At 39.4% G+C, this 20,496-nt stretch overlaps 1 protein-coding gene across 5 annotated transcripts in view; it reads left to right on the top strand.

The window, feature by feature from the left end:
- TNRC6B (trinucleotide repeat containing adaptor 6B) overlaps nt 1–20,496 on the top strand; it is a 247,651-nt gene that overhangs the window by 65,330 nt on the left and 161,825 nt on the right. For all 5 annotated transcript variants that reach the window (XM_061204453.1, XM_061204455.1, XM_061204454.1 and 2 more), the window contains exon 3: nt 3,681–3,771. In XM_061204453.1, coding sequence (XP_061060436.1) covers nt 3,727–3,771 — 45 coding nt within the window. In that variant the 5' untranslated portion in view covers nt 3,681–3,726. The remainder of the gene's footprint in view (nt 1–3,680; nt 3,772–20,496) is intronic.

Genomic DNA, 20,496 nt, shown 5'->3' with positions numbered 1-20,496 from the left:
CTCGAATGAGAAGTAGGGAGAGGAAAGGCCGAGGGAGTAATATGAATAAAAACATGGAAACCTGAAACAATCTGGCATATTTGGGAAGCTGTAAGTAGTTCACTATGGCTGGAACAAAGTGATCAAAAAGGCCTTGGCCGATGATGCTGGAGAGACAGGTGAGGGCTGGATCCTGGAGGACTTTGAAAATATTAACATATTTGCCAACTTCTTTAGAGAAGATCGAGCACAGAGGCTGCATGACATTACTCATATTTGCTCATTAATGTCTGCTGAGGCCTGTCCTGTGTGTGCTGAAGCACTGTGCCAGATCAAGACTATCGGTCACCTGCTTTATTCACCTTCCTTTTTGTCAAAAGGGCAGTAAAACTGATTTAGACCATTAGACACAACTATAGCCATGACTTCAAACAAGAATGTCTTAGAGGCTTTCTCAAGAAACACATTGAAAAACATTAAGGAGAGTTCAAAATCAACCAAAAAAAAAAAAAAAAGAGAGAGAGCAAATTAAATAAAGGACATCAGTATGACATTTAGTGAGGAAACCTCTCAATTTCCATTTCCCCTTTGAATTGCCTATATAAGCCTAGAACAAACAATTTAAACATAGAACTTCACTGGTTTTATAGCGCATGTGCTGTTTGAAATTCAGCTGCCTTGCAGCTTATGTATAGCAAATAATTGTTACACTCGCTAAATATCTAAAAGGCCTGTATGAAGAAAGTCTCTTTTCCCTAAAGTCTAATCATTGCCTCAGCCATGCCTGCTTAGGAAAAGCTGTGCCTGCATAATTCAAGGTCAGGCAGCAGCCTTCTGTACTTTGAAGCCACCCAAGCCTGATAATGCCCTATTGCCTTTGCTGAGGCCAGCACAGCTGGCATTTGCTTGCTAGGCCAGAGTGGCTGATGTATGCTGAGGCCACTTGCACAGCTGACATTTAGGTGAGCTTTCAGTACCACCACCACCACTGCTGCCACCACGACTGACTGTGGCTTGTTGCTTTGCTGAGGCCAGCGAAGCCCCCAAGCCTTTGCTCAGGCTTCTCTGCCTGGTGCATGCAGCCTTGTCTCTATAGAAACAGCCACATACCTGAAGACGGAGTTGCCATAACTACAGTTACACTAAGGTCAAAATACAGTGTGGCCTATGCTTTATAAAAGTCTTTTTTTTTTTTTTGGCTTTGTTGGGTCTTCGTTGCTGTGCGCGGGCTTCTCTCTAGTTGAGGCGAGCGGGGGCTATGCCTCGTTGCAGTGCGTGGGCTTCTCACTGCGGTGGCTTCTCTTGTCGTGGAGCACGGGCTCTAGGCGTGCAGACTTCAGTAGTTGTGGCACGTGGGTTCAGTAGTTGTGGCTCGTGAGCCCTAGAGCGCAGGCTCAGTAGTTGTGGCGCACGGGCTTAGTTGCTCCATGGCATGTGGGATCTTCCCGGACCAGGGCTCGAACCCGTGTCCCCTGCATTGGCAGGCAGATTCTTAACTACTGCGCCACCAGGGAAGCCCCCCTATGCTTTATAAACTTCTAATTTGGCCTCAGTAGTTAAAAGCTAGTATATAACTGTAAAAACTCATGTGGACTAATGTAAACCTCTATAAGGTCAAAGCACTTTGCCCTCTCACAAAAGACCAAGGCCCAAAGTCCTGGGCCCAACAGAAGCCTCAGAAATTTCACATGTATTTTTCTCCCCAAATTTTGCTTCATGTCTATTAATCAAGACTCTAGTCTCATGTGCCAGATTTAGGTCTTTGAGAGACCTAATAAACAGCACTTTTTCCCTAGGCTGAGTTCTATACCATTGAGAAATAGAAGAGTAGGGCATTTGAGAGACCAAAATATCATCTTTATTACTAATAAAGCTGTTTTGGAGAATGCAGCTTACATCTACGGGCAAGAGTCTTAACAGTGAAGCTCAGAATTCAGCAGACTTACCTGTCGCAGGTAACCATGAGGGACCTGTATTGATGGGTATGAGAGTGGAGCACAATGCGTGCTCCTGGGGGACAGCTGGCTTCCGAAGGGAAGAGACAGAAGGGGCTGAGCTCACATACCTTGTTTCTCCTTCTGAACTCACCATTCAGATAAGATCCTGCACCTCCACTGGGGTGGAATGTGCGGATGGAGTGGAGCCAGGAGTGAAACCTCAGGAGAGGGGAAGAAGCGTTCCTCTTTCCAGCGCGTTCAAACGAAAACGGCACAGAAATAATGGGGGTGTCTTTCCTGGTCAGCTATGCCTGTAATGTATCATCTATGAAATACAGTCTCTATTTCAGTAAAGCAGAATGAGAACTTAAAAGACATTTGTGAAGCAATTTGTATACCAAATCTTCCTAGTTATGTTATCGAGTTTTTCCAGTGCTGTCAATTTAGTTTTTATAGAAAGAGTAATTCTGCTTTTGCACAACTGTCATAAACAGGTGAGGGACAAAACCAACTAGAGAAAGCCTGTTTCACTTGCTGTGAGCATCAGCTGTGTATTTTACAGAGGGAATGGACAGTGTCAGTTCACGTGGAGTGAGTGAATTGCTGTTGGTTAAGGGGCTTCCACTGTACCAATTTTACATTTCATTACATAAATACACATTGGTTCCCAAAAATCCTTATTAGGTGAGCACAGTAGGTATTTCGATACCCTTTCCCACCCAACAGGTAAGGAAACAGATTTCCAGAAATATTCAATACCTTTTTGGCCTTAGGTCTTGGTTATTGAGAAGCCTGCACCAGAACCAGATTGCGAGGTCCCCAGACCTGCTGTATTCATAAAGATTTCTCTGCACACCAAAAGGATTCACTGTCAAACGTCTTTTTAGCTTTCATATCTTGTAGCTATGAGCCCTTTGAAATATTTGAAAGGCTTTGAAATATTCATACCTGTATTATAATGGAGATTTGTTTTGTATCAGTTTGAGTACTTATTCCTTAATAATTACGTACTTAATGAATTAATTTGAATGTTGCATAAACTTTTAGTAGTTTCTTTTTGGTACATTTTAATTCATAAAATTTTAACACTTTTATTGGACTCATCTTCTTAGAGGAAAAATTACTACTTTTTATTGTCTTGCCTTATGAATAGTCTGTTCTCGTATAAAAATAAATTAACTGACATTTATTTTATTAAGCAGATTTTCTTAAAGTGAAAAGGTGGGATCAACCATTAGAGTACACCTTAATTTCAGTTATAAAATACCATAAATGTTGAACATAAATTATAAACCCAAGAAACCCAGATACTTTCAATAGCCTAGCCTAATAGCCAGACAGTATGACCTGCTACAGCATAACAACTGGTCCCCTAGTTTACTTAGGTTGGCCTCTTTTCTGACAGGTCAGTGTTTGTACTGTATGAATTGCCGACGATTTTCAGTATTACCTCTGCCAAAAGTCAAAAAGAGGAAAGACATCTAGAACTGTTTAATATTCCAGTGTCTGAAACCTGTCCTAATTATTCTCCCCTAATGTGGGGAAAACTCTCTCCCTACCTCTTTCCCTCCTTTCTTATCTAGGATGCATGTGTATATACACATACACACACACACATACACGTGCATGTGTGCACACACATTACTTAAGGTCATTGCTTCACAGTATCTATGGTCTCAGTGACAGAATTTCAGTATAGTCTGAGAAAACAAATTTTCACACTGAATTCCTTATGTGTTTTTTTTCTCTTCTTACCTCTTTCAGGCAGTATTTGTGTGTTTCTGCAGAGTTTTGCACAGAGTCTGTTCCCATGCAGACCAATGAGGGAGAAGTATCGGAAGAAAGCAGTTCCAAGGTCAGTGAATTACTGAAGGTGCAAATAATTTGAGCAGAAATTAAACAACAGGAGCAGTGATTGAGTAGAGTGGGTGTTATGTTTTAGGTGAATTTAGAAATTTGATTGATTTAAATTAGAACCTAACCTAAGATTGAGAGGATTTTTTTTCTTCTCAATATCCATTTTTGTTGCACTCGGTGACAAATTTAAAACAAATTTTTCTGAACTCACAGAAAAATTTATGATTCATTTGTAGACTACTTTAACGTTTTATTATGCAAGTTGTATGTACTTATTTTAAAAATTAAAACAAATCAGAAGTGTATAAGGTGAAAGGTAAAAGTCTGTCCCTTATTCCTGCTACACAGAGGTATCACTGATAATTTTTTAGACACTTTTAATTATAAATTTTTAAATGGTAATTGGTTTGGTTTTTCAAGCTAAAGCTTAAATGAGTGCTATCATTGTCACCTGTGTATAAGTAGTTATGTATGTGTTTATCTATATCTGTCTATATCTGGCTTCATGTCCAGAGTCTCCGTGGCTGTTTCTCTTCCTGGTCATATGGAACTCTCGGTATCACTTTCACATCCCTCTTTCTCCTGTCAAAATTGTCTCTAGTCCCTTCCTGGGAGCTCTGAGGGTATCTCACACTGTGTCCTGGGCAGTGCCCAGCACGTTATCTGCTCTGAACCCTCCTGAGGGCTGTCCCTTTTCTGCTGCCACTGCTACTGGTACTCTCTGTGGGAAAGCTTATTCTTTCACCAGAGCAAAAGTGGAGAGGGGTCAGATGTCACCAGGAACCTCCAAAGCATCATGCTAATTGGAAGAAGCCAGGCACAAAAGGTCACATATTGTATGATTCCATTTATATGAAATATGTAGAATAGATAAATCTGTAAACAGAACACAGACTGGTGGCTGCCAGGGATTGGCTTGAGGGGAAGGGGAATGAGGAGTGACTGCTTAATGGGTGTGGGGTTTCTGTTTGGGGTGATGAAAATGTTTTGGAACTCAATAGAGGTGGTGGTTGTATGACATTGTAAATACACCAGATGCCCCTGGATTGTTCACCTTAAAATGGTTCATTTTCTGTTATGTGGATTTCACATCAATAAATTATTAAAAAAACAAAAAAGACAGAAAAAAAATATCTGTGGGTTCCCATCAGATCAGTCCTCACTGCCTATTGGCCTCATACAAACACTTCACCAAGTTTTAGAGAGGCCACTCCCTTCTCTGCTCTGTTGGGCTTTGTGGGCTGGGCTTCAGAGAAGCACGGTTTGTGCCCTGAGTCTCAGGGTCCCTTGTGAAAGATGCTTCAGCTTCTTTCTGAATCCCCCCTCCTGCAGTCCATGTGTTAGGTAGAAGGACAGATGTCATCCTGTCTTCTTGTTTGTTTTTTTCCCCCTCACCAGATCTCTTCCTTCTTTCTGTAGCCAAAGGAGAAGCCTATAGACTTTGATCAGACTCATCTAGATCCTGAATCTGATTTAGGGAGAGTCAGAATATGTGACATCTGGACACACTCTAGGAATCTCCCCCAAACACACACCCAGGTCACCCAAAATACACAAACCCCAGGATTTCTATAGTATGCACAGACCCTTCCCCAAGACCCTAATTAATTAATTTATAATGAACTACAATGTTAAGGAAAACTGGATTCTTGGATCTTCTGGTTAGTACATTCTCTCCCTGGAAAGCTAGGTTGTAACTGGAAGGTTGCTTGACAAGCATGTAACTAGACCAATTTAGAATATTTAATTGTACCAGAGATTCAGTTTCTACCTTCTTTCTGGGAGCAGGGGAGGAAGGATTGCATTTCTTGATTTTCAGTTATTGAATATTTTATCAGTCTAGAATCAGTTAGACTAAAGAATAAAAGAATATTCGTTTTATACTTATAGTAAGTAGATGCTTTGTTCTTTTTTTATTTTTGGCTGCATTGGGTCTTCGTTGCTGGGTGCAGGCTTTCTCTAGTTGCAGCGAGTGGGGACTACTCTTCGTTGCGGTGCACGGGCTTCTCATTGTGGTGGCTTCTCTTGTTGCGGAGCACAGGCTCTAGGCGCAGGATTCAGTAGTTGTGGCTCGCAGGCTCAGGCGTTGTGGCTCGTGGGATCTAGAGCGCAGGCTCAGTAGTTGTGGTGCATGGGCTTAGTTGTCTGCGGCATGTGGGATCTTCCCAGACCAGGGCTCGAACCCGTGTCCCCTGCATTGGCAGGCGGATTCTTAACCACTGCGCCACCAGGGAAGCCCGATGCTTTGTTCTTAAAAATTACATTATAACTTTGTTTTCATCAGTCTTAGTTTATGTTTTTATGACTTTTTTCTTTCTTCTGCTTCTCTTTGTTTAAAATCTTATTATATTTGGAATGATTTGATGTTAATGCAGGAATTTATCATAGTACTATGGTAACATAGTTTGTGGTTTTCTGTTAACAGAAAGAAGTTAGGAAAGGTAACTGGTTTTGAGAAAAAGTGGGGACTTTTCTACAAAACGATACTGAAGTGTATCCATTTTTAAAAAAAATAAATAATTCTTGAACATGTGCTATTAGGGGATACACAACGATAAATAGAAAAGACGGGCTTCTTACTCTCGAGGTGGTTATGTTTCAGTGGGAGAAACAAATGTAAATAAAGACAGTAATTGTGGATTATGGTCAATACCATGAAGAAAATAAAATAATGTAATATAGGGTGACTGGGAGGACAAGCTTAGGTTAGTCAAGGAAGGCCATTAAAGGCTGTTAAGTTAGGGAGTAGCGTGATATGATTGCATTTTTAAAAGATCGCTCTGGCTGCTGTGTGGAGAATGGGTTGGAGAGAGGCAAGAGTGGGAGCAGGGAGACCAATGAGAAAGAAGACAGTCGTAGTCAGTCACTCAGGTGAGAGAGAAGATGGATTAGCGTCCTGCACTGACGTGGAGGAAGACAGACTTGAGGTGTATTTTGGCAGTAAAGCTGACATGACTTGAGGATGAACTGGAATACTTTTGCTTCATAAAATCAAGAGGCAAATTTCAAGAAAAAGGTAGAATCAGTACTGTCAGATGCTGCTAAGAAGCCAAGGAGATTGGTAACTGAGAAAATGCATCTGGATTTGTTTTTTGAAGAATTAATTAAAGAGAAGGGACGCAAGAAAATTTTCTGGAGGGATGGAGGCGTTCTATGTCCGATAGGGGTGTGAGTTATACAGGTATATCCATTTGTCAAAATTATAATTCTGTAATTTACATTTACAATAAAAATTACAACTTTCCAGGTACAATTGCCCTGTGAAAACTGTAAAATAATACAATTAAATAGGGATGGAGAATGGATGGAAGTATGGCTGAAACAAGAATGACAGAATGTTGATGACTGTTGAAGCTTGGTGATGGGTACGTAGGGGTTCATTTGTATTTACTTTGTATGTACTTGAAATTTTCCATAATAAGAAAGTTTTTTTTTTGGCCCCTCTGCACGGCACATAGGATCTTAGTTCCCCAACCAGGGATCGAACCCGCGCCCGCTGCAGTGGGAGCACGGAGTCTTAACCACTGGACCACCAGGGAAGTCCCCATAATAAGAAAGTTTTTAAAAGGAATTTATTAATGGTCTGCAAGAGTAAGAGGATGAGAAACTAATTTTATGGGTTAAAAAGAAATGAAATGATAAAGAAAAAAGAGTTGTGGCTGTAGTCTACTATCCAGTTGTAGGAAATTTAGAAGTAAATGAAGTGAGAAGGAGGCATTACTAGTTCAAGTGAAAGATTTTTTTAATGGAGGAGGCCCATGCATGTTTGAGAAAAGAGGAAAGAAATGAGTGGAGGAAGGCAGAGTGTGTTTATGGAAGAGGTTCACCAGGCTTGTGAGCTTGAAGGAAGCCCCGGGGATCAGTGAGGCTGGCCTTTGCTGCTGTGGTGGTGCCTGAGCTCAGGCCTGAACCCTGCTCCTCTGACTCCTGTCTGGTGGTGGAGAGATATTTAGAGGAGGAAAGAAAGAAAGTGGGGTTCAGCTTTTCTTCATGTTGCCTCTGGAATAGAAGTCATTGTTATTTGGAGAGTTTAGAGTGCACGATTGAGGACTTGAAATGACGAGTTTAGATTTCCTTTTAAGGGGAAGTTTTGGAATTGCATTTGTAGAGAAGGTGCTAAGAAAGCTAATAAGTGAATGAAAGGGTCAATGCAGTGTTTGAAAATACCCATGTAAGTGTTGTACAAACAGAAATGAGGGATGCTTATGGTCGGAGTGGATTGACAAAGGAAGTCTTCTTGGAGAATTTTGATGCTCCTTTTGAAGAAATATTCTCTGAAACTTTGCAACATCTTCCATAGCTTTTTTTTTTTTTTTGGAGAGAGATGTTTGTTTAAGTTCAGAGATGGACTGGGGATTATATATTCTTCAAGAGTTGGGAGATGTACACTTCAATCTCTTGAGTTTAGAAGACTGTGTCTGTGCTAGAAAGATAAAAAGCAGAGGATGGTTTCTAACAGTTGGCTGTAGGATGGCCATAGATGAATCTATAGTTACGTACAAGTGTTCTTTCCATTTTTCCTTGCTTATTTTTTTTTACCTCCCTTTCCCCCCTCCTCTTTTCTTCTCATTAATTCTGCAAATACTTACTGAGCATCTATTACGTGCCAGGAACCGTGCTGGGTGCTGACACACAGAGCTGCCTCCGTGAACTGTGATTTTTCTTTCTTTTGATTATTGGAGCCGCAAGAATTTTAAGTGGAAACAGGAAAAAAGAATGTTAAATTTCACGTTAGCTTAGAACTAGCTTTTTTTCCCTGAATGGTCACTAAATATAATTTTGTGTGACCTAATCACTTTCTCAAACAGAGTTCTGCTATTTTAGTGAAAGCTTCTATTGTAAATGCTGAAGGACAGCAAGTTGACGGAGTTATTATTAATGTAAAAACTTCAGAAGCCCCTGAATATATCCTTTGGAGGCACAGTGACTATTCCTTATATTTTTCCCAAGGACTACTTCAGGGCTTATTTAATTTCCCTGCTGGGTCTGTGAGAGAGAAACTTGAATAGAATTAACACAGTTACCCATGAATCTGTCTTATTGTTCCACATTTTCAGAAGTTAAGTATGAAAATTATGTTCTGTAAAAAAGTCTTTGATGCCGTATCAGAAATCCAGAGGTGGGAGCATGAACTTCATTGGCACGATTCTCTTAGAGAGAGACTCATGTAACTTAATTTATTTAGTATTTTTGTGCTTATGCTGTCACATTAATCTAAAAACAGGTACTATTTTATCTGACATTGTGGCTTTGACTTTCTGAATGCAGTGATCAGTTTCTTAGTGCCTGGGCTAGCTATTCCATAGTGGGACTCTATGTTACTGGGGCGTTTCCATTCTAGTGTGGATTTACTGACATATTTTGTATTGTAGCTATTTATTTATATTGTCCCTTTTGTTTTATTCTTTGTAATTAAGATATTGTTTTAAAAAGATATACCTTTGTAATCATTCAGTTAATTATTTAATTCTGTTAACCTAAACCTGTTCTTAAAAATAAAAGTTATATACATTAAAACACACACACACACACACACCCCATCCCACCACCACCACCACCACCACGTGTTATTAACTCTCATGACTCTGTAGTTGGCTGGGCTCAGTAGGGCAGTTCTTCCGCTCCAAAGTGGTGTCAGCAAGGGCTGCCATCATCTGGGGGCCCAACTGGCCAGAAATGTCCAAAGTGGGTCACTCACATAGCTGGCAGTCAACGTTGGCTGTCAGCTGGGAGCTTAGCTTAAGGCTGTTGACCCGAGCGTCAAGGGTCTCCTACATATGACCTCTCTACCTGGCTTGGGTTTCTCACAGCATGGAGACTGGACTCCCAAGAGGGAACATTCCCAGCATGCAAAAGCTGCAGTTATATTAAGGTCCAGCCTCAAAAGTCACACAGCTTTACTCCCTCTGCATTCTGTTGAATTAAAGCAAGTCATAGGGCCACTCTAGATTCAAAGGAAGGAAAAACAGATCCCACCTCTCATTGAGAGGACTGGCAGAAAATTTAGGGTCATCTTTAATCCACAACACAGTGATATGAGTGTTGGGTGCTAGGTTGAAGAGGAGGTAATGGCAGAGACCAGGTTATTTTAGGCTAAGGAGTTTTAATAATAGTCAACAGATTTTTTTTTTTAGATTTTATTTTATTGAAGTATAGTTGATTTACAATGTTGTGTTAATTTCTACTGTACAGCAAAATGATTCAGATACACACACACACACATATTCTTTTTCATATTCTTTTCCATTATGGTTTATCACAGAATACTGAGTATAGTTTGTGTGCTATACAGTAGGACCTTGTTGTTTATCCATTTTCTATATAATAGTCTACATCTGCTAATCCCAAACTCCCAATCCATCCCTCCGCACCCTTCTATAATAGGCAACAGATTTTTAAAGAATGGAAGAGATATGTGCATTTTACTTTATGGTTTGCTTTCTTTTTTTTTTTAAGTGCATCTTTTAAAATTAATTAATTAATTTATATTTTGACTGCGTTGGGTCTTCGTTGCTGCATGCGAGCTTTCTCTGGTTGCAGCAGGCGGGGGCTACTCTTTGTTGAGGTGCGCGGGCTTTTCATTGCGGTGGCTTCTCTTGTTGCGGAGCACAGGCTCTAGGCGCACGGGCTTCAGTAGTTGTGGCAGGTGGGCTCAGTAGTTGTGGCTTGTGGGCTCTAGAGCGCAGGCTCAGTAGTTGTGGCGCACGGGCTTAGTTGCTCCACGGCATGTGGGATCTTCCCGGACCAGGGCTCGAACCCGTGTCCCCTGCACTGGCAGGCGGATTCTTAACCACTGCACCACCAGGGAAGTCCCTATGGTTTGCTTTCTTATGATAGCTGGTGTTGATGTAAAGGATAGACTAGAATATCTGCATCTTGACCCTCAAATTCTCTAAAAGAAAGAGAATCTGATTAGCCCAATGCCGCCTATGGACTGATTTCCATTGGGTCTTGAGTTCTTTGAGTAGGATGGCAGGGCCCAGAGATGAGGAAGTAGATCCCATAAAAGGACATATTAGGGACTTCCCTGACAGTCCAGTGGTTAAGACTGCACGCTTCCAATGCAGGGGGTGCGGGTTCAATCCCTGGTCGGGGAACTAAGATCCCACATGCTACGTGATGTGGCCAAAAAAAAAAAAAAAAGAAAGACATATGAATTGGGAGGCAAAACCCAGCATTCCTGGGTAAGTCTCTAATAAACACTGATATAATCTTCCATTATACATATTTCTCAGTGAGGATGGATTAGAATTCTTAATTTCAATTCCACAGCTATTTCTCAGTTTAAATTTAGTGTAATTTAGGTTGATAGTCTAAATGAGTTCGTGTTGGCTTACTAATTATAGAGATTGTGCAGCTATAGGCTTGGATTTTTTTTTTTTTTAAATAAGCAAAATCTAAGCAACTATAGTAAAGTTTATAATAAAACTGAGCAGTTGGGTGTTTGTAATCTTATTCTCTGTACTTTTTTTGTATATTTAAATATAATAAAACAATAAAAATGAATAAACTCTAGGATTTAAAAGTTATAGCTATAGATTTAAGTGCCCATGTATCTATTAATTACTACAAATAAAAAATATGTATTGAATCAGGAAGCCAACATTTTAGCTGTAACATTCCCTTTATTGTTACCAAAGGTAACAAGTAAACTTAGTCTTTGCCTACAAAGAATAAAGTGATCTATTGACTGCTTTACACTAAAGAGAATTAAATGAGATGATTTAGACAGTCTTTTGCTTCTTTAAGTTTAGGATATTTCTACCTTAGACTGAATCTGACTTACCAAATTTATAACAGGATTTTATAGATTCTGGTATTTTAAGAGCAGACTGGGAAAGAAACCATGCAAGATAGGTATTTTTCCCATTTGTTTACATAGCTGGCAAACAACATAACTTGGATTAGATTCCAGGTCTGTCTGACTCCAGAGGCCACACTAAGTTCAATACTCCATCCTGAAGAAGTCATATGGCAGAGTAATCAACTCTGTTTACTTATATCAGAGAAGCTTCCTAGAAAGTTCACCTGGGTGTAGAAGAATGCATATGAGGGAAGAGGGTGCTTTGTGCATGTTCAGAGTCATACACTTCTCTTGAGGAGAGGTGTTGGAGCATTGGGATGTGTGTGTGAGACGGTGAGAGATGAGGTTAGACAGAATCCCATGCAGGCAACAGGGTACAGCTAGAAGGGGAGAAACCTGGTCTGATATGTGTTTTAGAAGCATCACTGTAGCAGCAGGGTGGAGAAATGGTTACAGACAGAGTTTAAAATGGATACAGGGAGACCAGGTAAGAGTCAGATTGAGGAAGGCTTGGAATCAGGCAATTAACAGTGGGTCTAAAGAGGAGAGGACTAACAGGAGAAATGTTCAGAAAGAATGGGATGGGGGCACTTAGAGGCAAATCTGGAGTTTTCAGCTTGAATGATACATGCAATAATATAAGAGATAGAGCAAGGTTTGTTGTAGCTGTTGTTAACTATTATTGTTGTGGTGGTTAACTGGGTTATGTATGGAGGGTTTGGATTTTGAAATATTGAGGTGCCTTTAGGCACCCCAGGAGAAGATATTTAGTAGGCATTTTGGAACTCAGAAGAGAGAAAGAGAGGATATCAAGGTATATACTTGGGAGTTCTCAGCATATAAGAATAGATGGGACCTGGGAAATGAGAAAAGGTCCAAGTATAGAACTGTAGGAACTACTTCAGGTTTGTGTCCTTTAGTACAGGCACACCTCATTTTATTGCATTTTGCTTTATTTTGCTTCACAGATAATGCGTTTCTTACAAATTGAAGGTCTGTGGCAACCGTGCGTCAAGCAAGTCTATCGGCACCATTTTTTCAAAAACAGCATTTTCTCACTTCAGGTCTCTGTGTCACATTTTGGTTATTCTCATGATATTTCAAACTTTTTCATCATTATTATATTCATTATGGTGATCTGTGCTCACTGATCTTCAATGTTACTGTTGCAAAAATATTATAATTTGCTGAAGGCTCAGATGATGGTTAGCATTTTTTTAGCGATAAAGTATTTTTTAATTAAGGTACATTGTTTCTTTTAAGCATAATGCTACTGCACACTTAATAGACTACAGTGTAGTGTAAACATAACTTCTACGTGCTCTGGGATACCAAAAAAATCATATAACTCGCTTTATTGCAATATCTGCGTTATTGTGGTTGTCTGGAACCAAACCCACAATCTCTGAGGTATGCCTATATACATAAGAATTACCTTGGGTATTTTTCTTTTCTTTCTTAACAGTTTTCTAAAGATATGCTTCACATACCATAAAATTAACTCATTTACAGTGTACAGTTCAAAATATCAACTATATTTTATAATAACTGTAAATGGAAAGTAAACTTTAAGAATTATATTAAAATTTAAAAAATAAAGTATACAGTTCACTATTAGGACTAATAAATGAATTCAGCAAAGTTGCAGGATATAAGATTGATATACAGAAATCTGTTGCTTTTCTATACACTAATAATGAACTATCAGAAAGAGAAAGTAAAAAAAACAAAAACTCATTTAAAATCACATCAAAAAAGAATAAAATACTTAGGAATAAACTTAACCAAGGAGGTGAAAGACCTATAATCTAAAAACTCATTGATGTAGGAAATCGAAGATGATACAAAGAAATGGAAAGATAGTCCATGCTCTTGGATTGGATCCTAAATCATATGGAACCAGAAACGCCAAAGCAGTCTTGAGAAAAAAAGAACAAAACTGGAGGTATCACCCTCCCAGACTTCAGACTATACGACAAAGCTACAGTAAGCCAAGCAGCATGGTACTGGCACAGAAATAGACACACAGATCAATGAAACAGAATAGCCCAGAAATAAATCCATGTACCTATGTTCAATTAATCTATGACAAAAGAGGCAAGAATATACAATGGAGAAAAGACAGTCTTTTCAATAAGTGGTGGTGGGAAAACTGGACAGCCACACGTAAAACAATGAGATTAGAACATTTCCTCACACCATATATAAAAATAAACTCAAAATAGATTAAATACCTAAATGTAATACCTGAAACCACATAATTCCTAGAAGAAAACATAGGTAGAACACTCTTTGACATAAATTATAGCAATATTTTTTTGGATTTTTCTCCTAAGGCAAAAGAAATAAAAGCAAAAATAAACAAATGAGACCTAATTAAACTTAAAAGCTTTTGGACAGCAAAGGAAACCACTGACAAAATGAAAAGACAACAACCCACGGGAGAAAATATTTGCAAATGATGTAACTGATGGGTTAATATTCCAAAATATATAAACAGGTCATACAACTCAATATCAAAAGAAAACGAACGACTCAAAAAATGAGCAGAAGACCTGAATAGACATTTTTCCAAAGAAGAAATACAGATGGCTAACAGGCACATGAAATAATAACGTTGCTAATTATTAGAGAAGCGCAAATCAGAACAACGAGATACACGTCACACCTGTCAGAATGGATGTCATCAAAAAGTGTACAATAACAAACGTTGGAGAGGGTGTGAAGAAAAGGGAATCCTCGTACACTGTTGGTAGAAATGTAAATTGGTACAGCTATTATGAAAACAGTTCGGAGGTTCCTCAAAAAACTAAAAATAGGGCTTACCTGGTGGTGCAGTGGTTAAGAATCCACCTGCCAATGCAGGGGACACAGGTTCAATCCCTGGCCCAAGAAGATCCCACATGTCACGGAGCAACTAAGCCGTGCACCACAACTACTGAGCCTGCGCTCTAGAGCCCGTGCTCTGCAACAAGTGAAGCCACGACAATGAGAAGCCCACGCACCTCAACGAAGAGTAACCCCGCTTCCCTCAACTAGAGAAAGCCCATGCGCAGCAATGAAGACCCAACACAGCCAAAAATAAAAACAAATAAATAAATAAATTTATTTTTAAAAACCCCTAAAAATAGAATTACCATATGATCCAGCAATTCCACTCCTGGGCATATATCCAGAAAAAAATGAAAACACTAATTCGAAAAGATACATGCACTCCAATGTTCATAGCAGCACTATTTACGACCCAAGATATGGAAGCAACCCCAGTGTCCATCAACAGATGAATGGTTATGTATATATGCACAACGAAATATTACTCAGCTGTAAAAAGAATGACACTGCCATTTGAAACAATATGAGAGGGACTTCCCTGGTGGCACCGTGGTTAAGAATCCACCTGCCAATGCAGGGGACACCGGTTCGAGCCCTGGTCCAGGGAGATTCCACATGCCATGGAGCCACTAAGCCCGCCTGCCACAACTACTGAAGCCCGCGCGCCTAGAACCCGTGCTCCGCAATGAGAAGCCACTGCAATGAGAAACCCGCGCACCATAATGAAAAGTAGCCCCTGCTCGCTGGAACTAGAGAAAGCCTGCGTGTACCAACGAAGACCCAACACAGCCAAAAATAAATAAACAAATTTATATATAAAAAAATGAGAGAATATTATGCTTAGTGAAATAAGTCAGACAGAGAAAGACAAATACTGTTATGATATCACTTATATGTGGAATCTAAAAAATAATACAGTCTAATTTAAGAAAATTTTCATTTTGCCAGAAGGAAACCCTGTAGCCATTAGCAGTCACTCCCCATTCCTGTTCCTCTTGGACTCAGGCAGCCACTAGTCTACTTTATGTCTCTATACAATTGCCTATTCTGGCCATTTTATATAAATAGAATCATACAGTATGTGTCCTTTGTGTGTGAGACTTCTTTCACTTAGTATGTTTTTAAAGTTCAAGTATGTTGTAACATGTATCAGTACTTCACTCCTTTTTATGGCTGAATATTTTGTATAAATATATAAGATATAATATTTTATATACAATGTATACAATTTATTATATATAATATTTTATTATATATACTACATTTTGTTTATCCATTCATCAGTTGATGGAAACTTGGGTTGTTTCCACTTTTTGGCTGTTACAAATAATGCTGCTGTGAACATTTTTGTGTAAGTTTGTATAGACATATGCTTTCATTTCTCCTGGGTGAATAACCAGGAGTGGAATTGCTGGGTCATATGCTAACTCTCTGTTTTACTTTTTGAGGAACTGCCCGACTGTTTTCCAAATGCCTCCTCATTTTAATTTCCCACCAGAAATGTGTGAGGATTCAGTTTGTCCACATCCTCACCAACACTTGTTATTGTATTTTTTTATTCTAGCCATTCTAGTGAATATGAAATGCTATCTCATTGTGGTTTTGATTTGCACATTGTGTGCTTTTTAAAATGAAAGTGCCCAAGGTCCACCCTGGACTTATTGAAACAGAATCTCAAGAGTTGGGACCCTGGAATTTATGTTTTACAAGCACCCCAAGTGATTCCTATGCTGGTTGTAGGCAGACCAAAGCTGAACTAAGGGGCACTCAGAGGCGGAAGAACCAGTGAATTGTTAAAGTTCTCTCTGAGATGTAAGGAACACATGAACTTCAAAATAGGGTTATTACGTCTGAGGAGGAAGGACAGGGATTGGGTTTGGAAAAGACTGTGCTGGGGGGCCTCAACCCTTCACCATACCTTCACTGTATTTTATTTCTTTAAAAAAAAGAAACCTGAAGCAAATATAACGAAGTAAATATGTTAAATCTGGGTAATGGTTACATGGGTGTGTTTGTTATTTTATTCTCTGTGCTTCCCCCCCCCCCCCCGCCTTGTAGCTTCAACACAGCTTATTCTTGTTTCTGCCATATAGACTAAGGAAGGATAAAAAGTATTCTACAGACCACTCTCTCAGATATATGATGACAGTTCTCATAAATTTCTCAAAAATCTTGACTAGGTGGCCCAGGACTGGTATGGCCACAGGGACTCAGACGTCTTCTATTTTGTTCTTTCATCTTCAGTATGTTGCTTCCACCTTATGTTTTGCTCTAGCCCCAACAATCATGTCTGGGTTCCATCCAGCAAAGAGGAGAAAACTTCCCTTGAAACACTTTGTGGAAGTTGCACATTCCACTGTGCTTATATTTCTTCAACCAGAATTTAATCACATGGTCACAATAAGCTTCAAAGGACTTTAGAATATGTGTCAGCTAAAATTTGTAGATTCCCTTGCTAAGCGAGAAGTGCTTCTTTGTGTGAGTCACCCACATTATCCAATACACTGCTGTTATACTGGTCTTGCCCATCCTACAGTTTTACAACTGATTGTTTTGAATCTAAAGTATAAGACTTCGCAATTTAAGGAGTTTTTAAAAAGACTAATTAATTCAATGAGGGAAAGGAAGATTTTTCAATAAACGGTGCTAGAGCCAATACATGACCATATGGAAATACATGAACCATGATCCCTATATCATATACCATACATAAGATCTAATTTGAGATGGATCATAGACCTAAATGTGAGGGCTAAAACTGTAAAGCTTTGTTGGAAGATAACACAAGAAGTGTCTCTATGACCTTAGGTAGCTTGCAGAAAGCACTAACTGTAAAAGAGAAGTAGCTCAGTTGAAGTTCATTTTAAAAAAAAGGTTAAACTTTTGTTGATCAGCTGAAACCATTAAGAATGTGGAAAAGCTATAGACTGGGAGAAGACACTTGCAATACGTTTATCTAATAGAGGTCTCATATGTAGAATATATAAAGAATTCCTAAAAATTAATCAGAAAAGGACAAACAACTGAAAATGTGGACAAGAGGCTTAAATAGGCATTTCACAAAATAAGATATTCAAATAGGCATGAAAATAGGATATTTAGCATTCTTATACATAAGGGAAATGAAAATTAAAACTGTAATGTGATACCATTACATACTCACTATAGTTCAGAAAGACTGACAGTGCTGTGTTTTGTTGTTTTTTTGGCCACGCTGCAGGGCTTGCAGTCCTGACGAGGGACTGAACCCGGGCCACAGCAGTGAAAGCCCGGAATCCTAACCACTAGGCCACCAGGGAGCTCCCGCTAAGTGTTGTTAAGTATATAGAGCAGCTGGAACTCTCATACATTGTTGGAAGGAGTGTAAAATGGTACAATTACTTCAGAAACTATTTCTCAAGTCTGTAGTAAAGTATACGCCTACCTTATGACCCTGACATTCCATTCTAGAGGTATGCCCAATAGAAATGACTGCATATATTCACAAAAAGACTTATGTGAGAATGTTCACGGTAGCTTTATTTATAACAGCCCCAAATTAGAAATAGCCAAACTGTGTATCAACAGGTGAATGAATAAACATATTTGTTCAATGAAGTACTGCTAAGTTTAAAAACTGAACTTTTGATGCACATAAAACATGGGTGAATATCAAAAACATTATATTGAGTGAAAAAAGACAGACATGAAAGTGTACATTCTAATTATACAAAGTTTATGAACACGTAAAGCTCATCTATGGTGATAGAATAGTTACTTGGGGTATAGGGGGTAGAATTCAAGGGAAGGGGCATATAGGAGTTTTCTGGGGAGGTGGAAATGTCCTGTCTTGAACTATATAGTTACGTGGGTGCAACCATATCTAAAGTTTATTGAGTTCTACACTTAAGGCTTGTGTATTTTTCTGTAAGTGAATGATTTTCAGTAAAAACAAAAAACAGTTTTAGGAGCTTCCACCCTTCTCCGTAGTCTGCTAAGATCATTTTGAATATTGATTCTGTCATGCAAAATATTAGCTGTCCTTCTCAGCTTTATATTTCAGGAAATATATATGTTTTCTTTTTAAACCATCTGGGGTACCTGGAATGGAGGGGGTGGTTGGAAAGGTGTAACATGTATAAAACGGATGGGATTTAGCAATTAATTTGATATGGAAGAAAAGGAGATGGAGAAATCAAGGGTAACATCAAGGTGTCAAGCTAAATGACTGGGAGGATGGGGATGCCATTGTCAAATAGGAAACATAAGGAAGAAAACAAGTTTGGGAGGGAACAGGATTAATTCTGTATCGAACATACAGAGTTTGAGACGGTGGCAAGCTATCCACAGATACGTGTCTGTCAGCCAGGTGAAAATACGGGGCTGGGGGCTGGAAATACAGGACTGGGAATCACTCACATTTAATAGTTGAAACTGTGGGATTAGATGGTATTGCTATGGCAGAATGTGAAGAGAGGTCCAAGGACAGAACCTGGGGACATAAATGTTTAGAGAGTAGAAGAAAGAGAAGCACAGATTAGCAAATTAGAGAGTCAGCAAATATTTATCGAACATTTTGCGCCCAGTTTATGATGAATAAGACATTCAAAGTCTCTGCCTCAAGGCGTTTGCATTCTTGGTGGGGGGAAGACAGGCAACAAAACACATAAATAAGTGATCCCTTCAGATAGTGATGTGTGTTATGCTAGAGAGTGACTGAATGTGGAAGCTCTTTCAGTTGGGGTGATCAGGATTCATTCATCGCTTCAAAGAGATGGCACTTGAGCTGATACCTAAATGATGTTGAGGGAAGCTTTCATGTAACAATGTGAGAGAAAAGCTTTCTAAGCCAAAGGAATAAATTCAGAGGCCAGATGGGCAAGATGGAGTATCAGGAACAGGATTTACCTTCCCACTATAAATAACAATTTTTAAAATATACGAAATGGGGGCTTCCCTGGTGGCGCAGTGGTTAAGAATCCGCCTGCCAATGCAGGGAACCACGGGTTCGAGCCCTGGTCCAGGAAGATCCCCCATGCCGTGGAGCAATTAAGCCCGTGCGCCACAACTACTGAAGCCCGTGTGCCTAGAGCCCGCACACCGCAACAAAGAGTAGCCCCCGCTCGTCGCAACTAGAGAAAGCCCTCACACAGCGATGAAGACCCAACGCAGCCAAAAATAAATAAAATAAATAAATTTATTTTTAAAAAATATATATATACACAAAATGTATTTGAAACAGTGGTTTTTCAAGACACTGGACATCAGGTAATGAAGAACAGTGATCACTGAGAAATGGAAAACAAGGTGAGTCCTCTGACTACCCCAGCGTACTGGCTTGAGAGAGAGCTTCCAGGCCACAGTGCAGGGAAGGGGAGCCCAGGCAAAGCCCAGTGGACCCTCTCAGTTGAGGCAACATTGCTGAGAGTCTGGGGAGACTGAGGCAGCCAAAGTTTGTAGGACAGAGTACTGGAAAGGAGAGAGCTGCTAAGAGAGAGAACTCTGGAGATTTGAGGAGGGTTCACCTGTGTATTCAGCAAAGTACTTTTTGGCACATACATGTGACTACTCAAGGCTGAGGCAGGAGGGGGCACCCCTCCAAGAGGATTGGAAGGAACAGTGTCTAGCACTCAAACAGTGTCAGTAATCGTGCCTGTTTCTACAGACTAGAAAACCTCGTAATTCATGGAGCATTATTAGTATACTCAGCAGTAGTACTGGTAGAGTTCTCACCGTAGTAGTGGGGAATAATTAATTAGCCCTAACTAATAATTAAGTCTGGCTTAACAAATCCTAAAAACAAGACCTAAAAGGAACAAACTGTTTCAAAGTAATTTAACTGCATGTCAGTGCAACACTCAAAAATATTTATAGGAATACAAAAATATTCAGGATCCATCAACAATTCTCAATGTCTGTTATTCAAAGCAAAGATTTTCAGGCATGTAAAAACCAGGAAAATACAAACATAGTGAAGGGAAAAACAAATCAAGTGAAACCAACTCATAGTTGACACAGATGTTAGAATTAGCAGACAAGAATATTAAAACACTTATTATAATTGTATTTCAGATGTTCAAAAAGTCAAGCAGAGACATGGAAAATATA

The sequence above is a fragment of the Eubalaena glacialis genome, chromosome 11, assembly GCF_028564815.1.
Source record: "Eubalaena glacialis isolate mEubGla1 chromosome 11, mEubGla1.1.hap2.+ XY, whole genome shotgun sequence".
Lineage (NCBI taxonomy): Eukaryota > Metazoa > Chordata > Mammalia > Artiodactyla > Balaenidae > Eubalaena > Eubalaena glacialis.
This window is presented reverse-complemented; position numbering and strand designations above follow the sequence as displayed.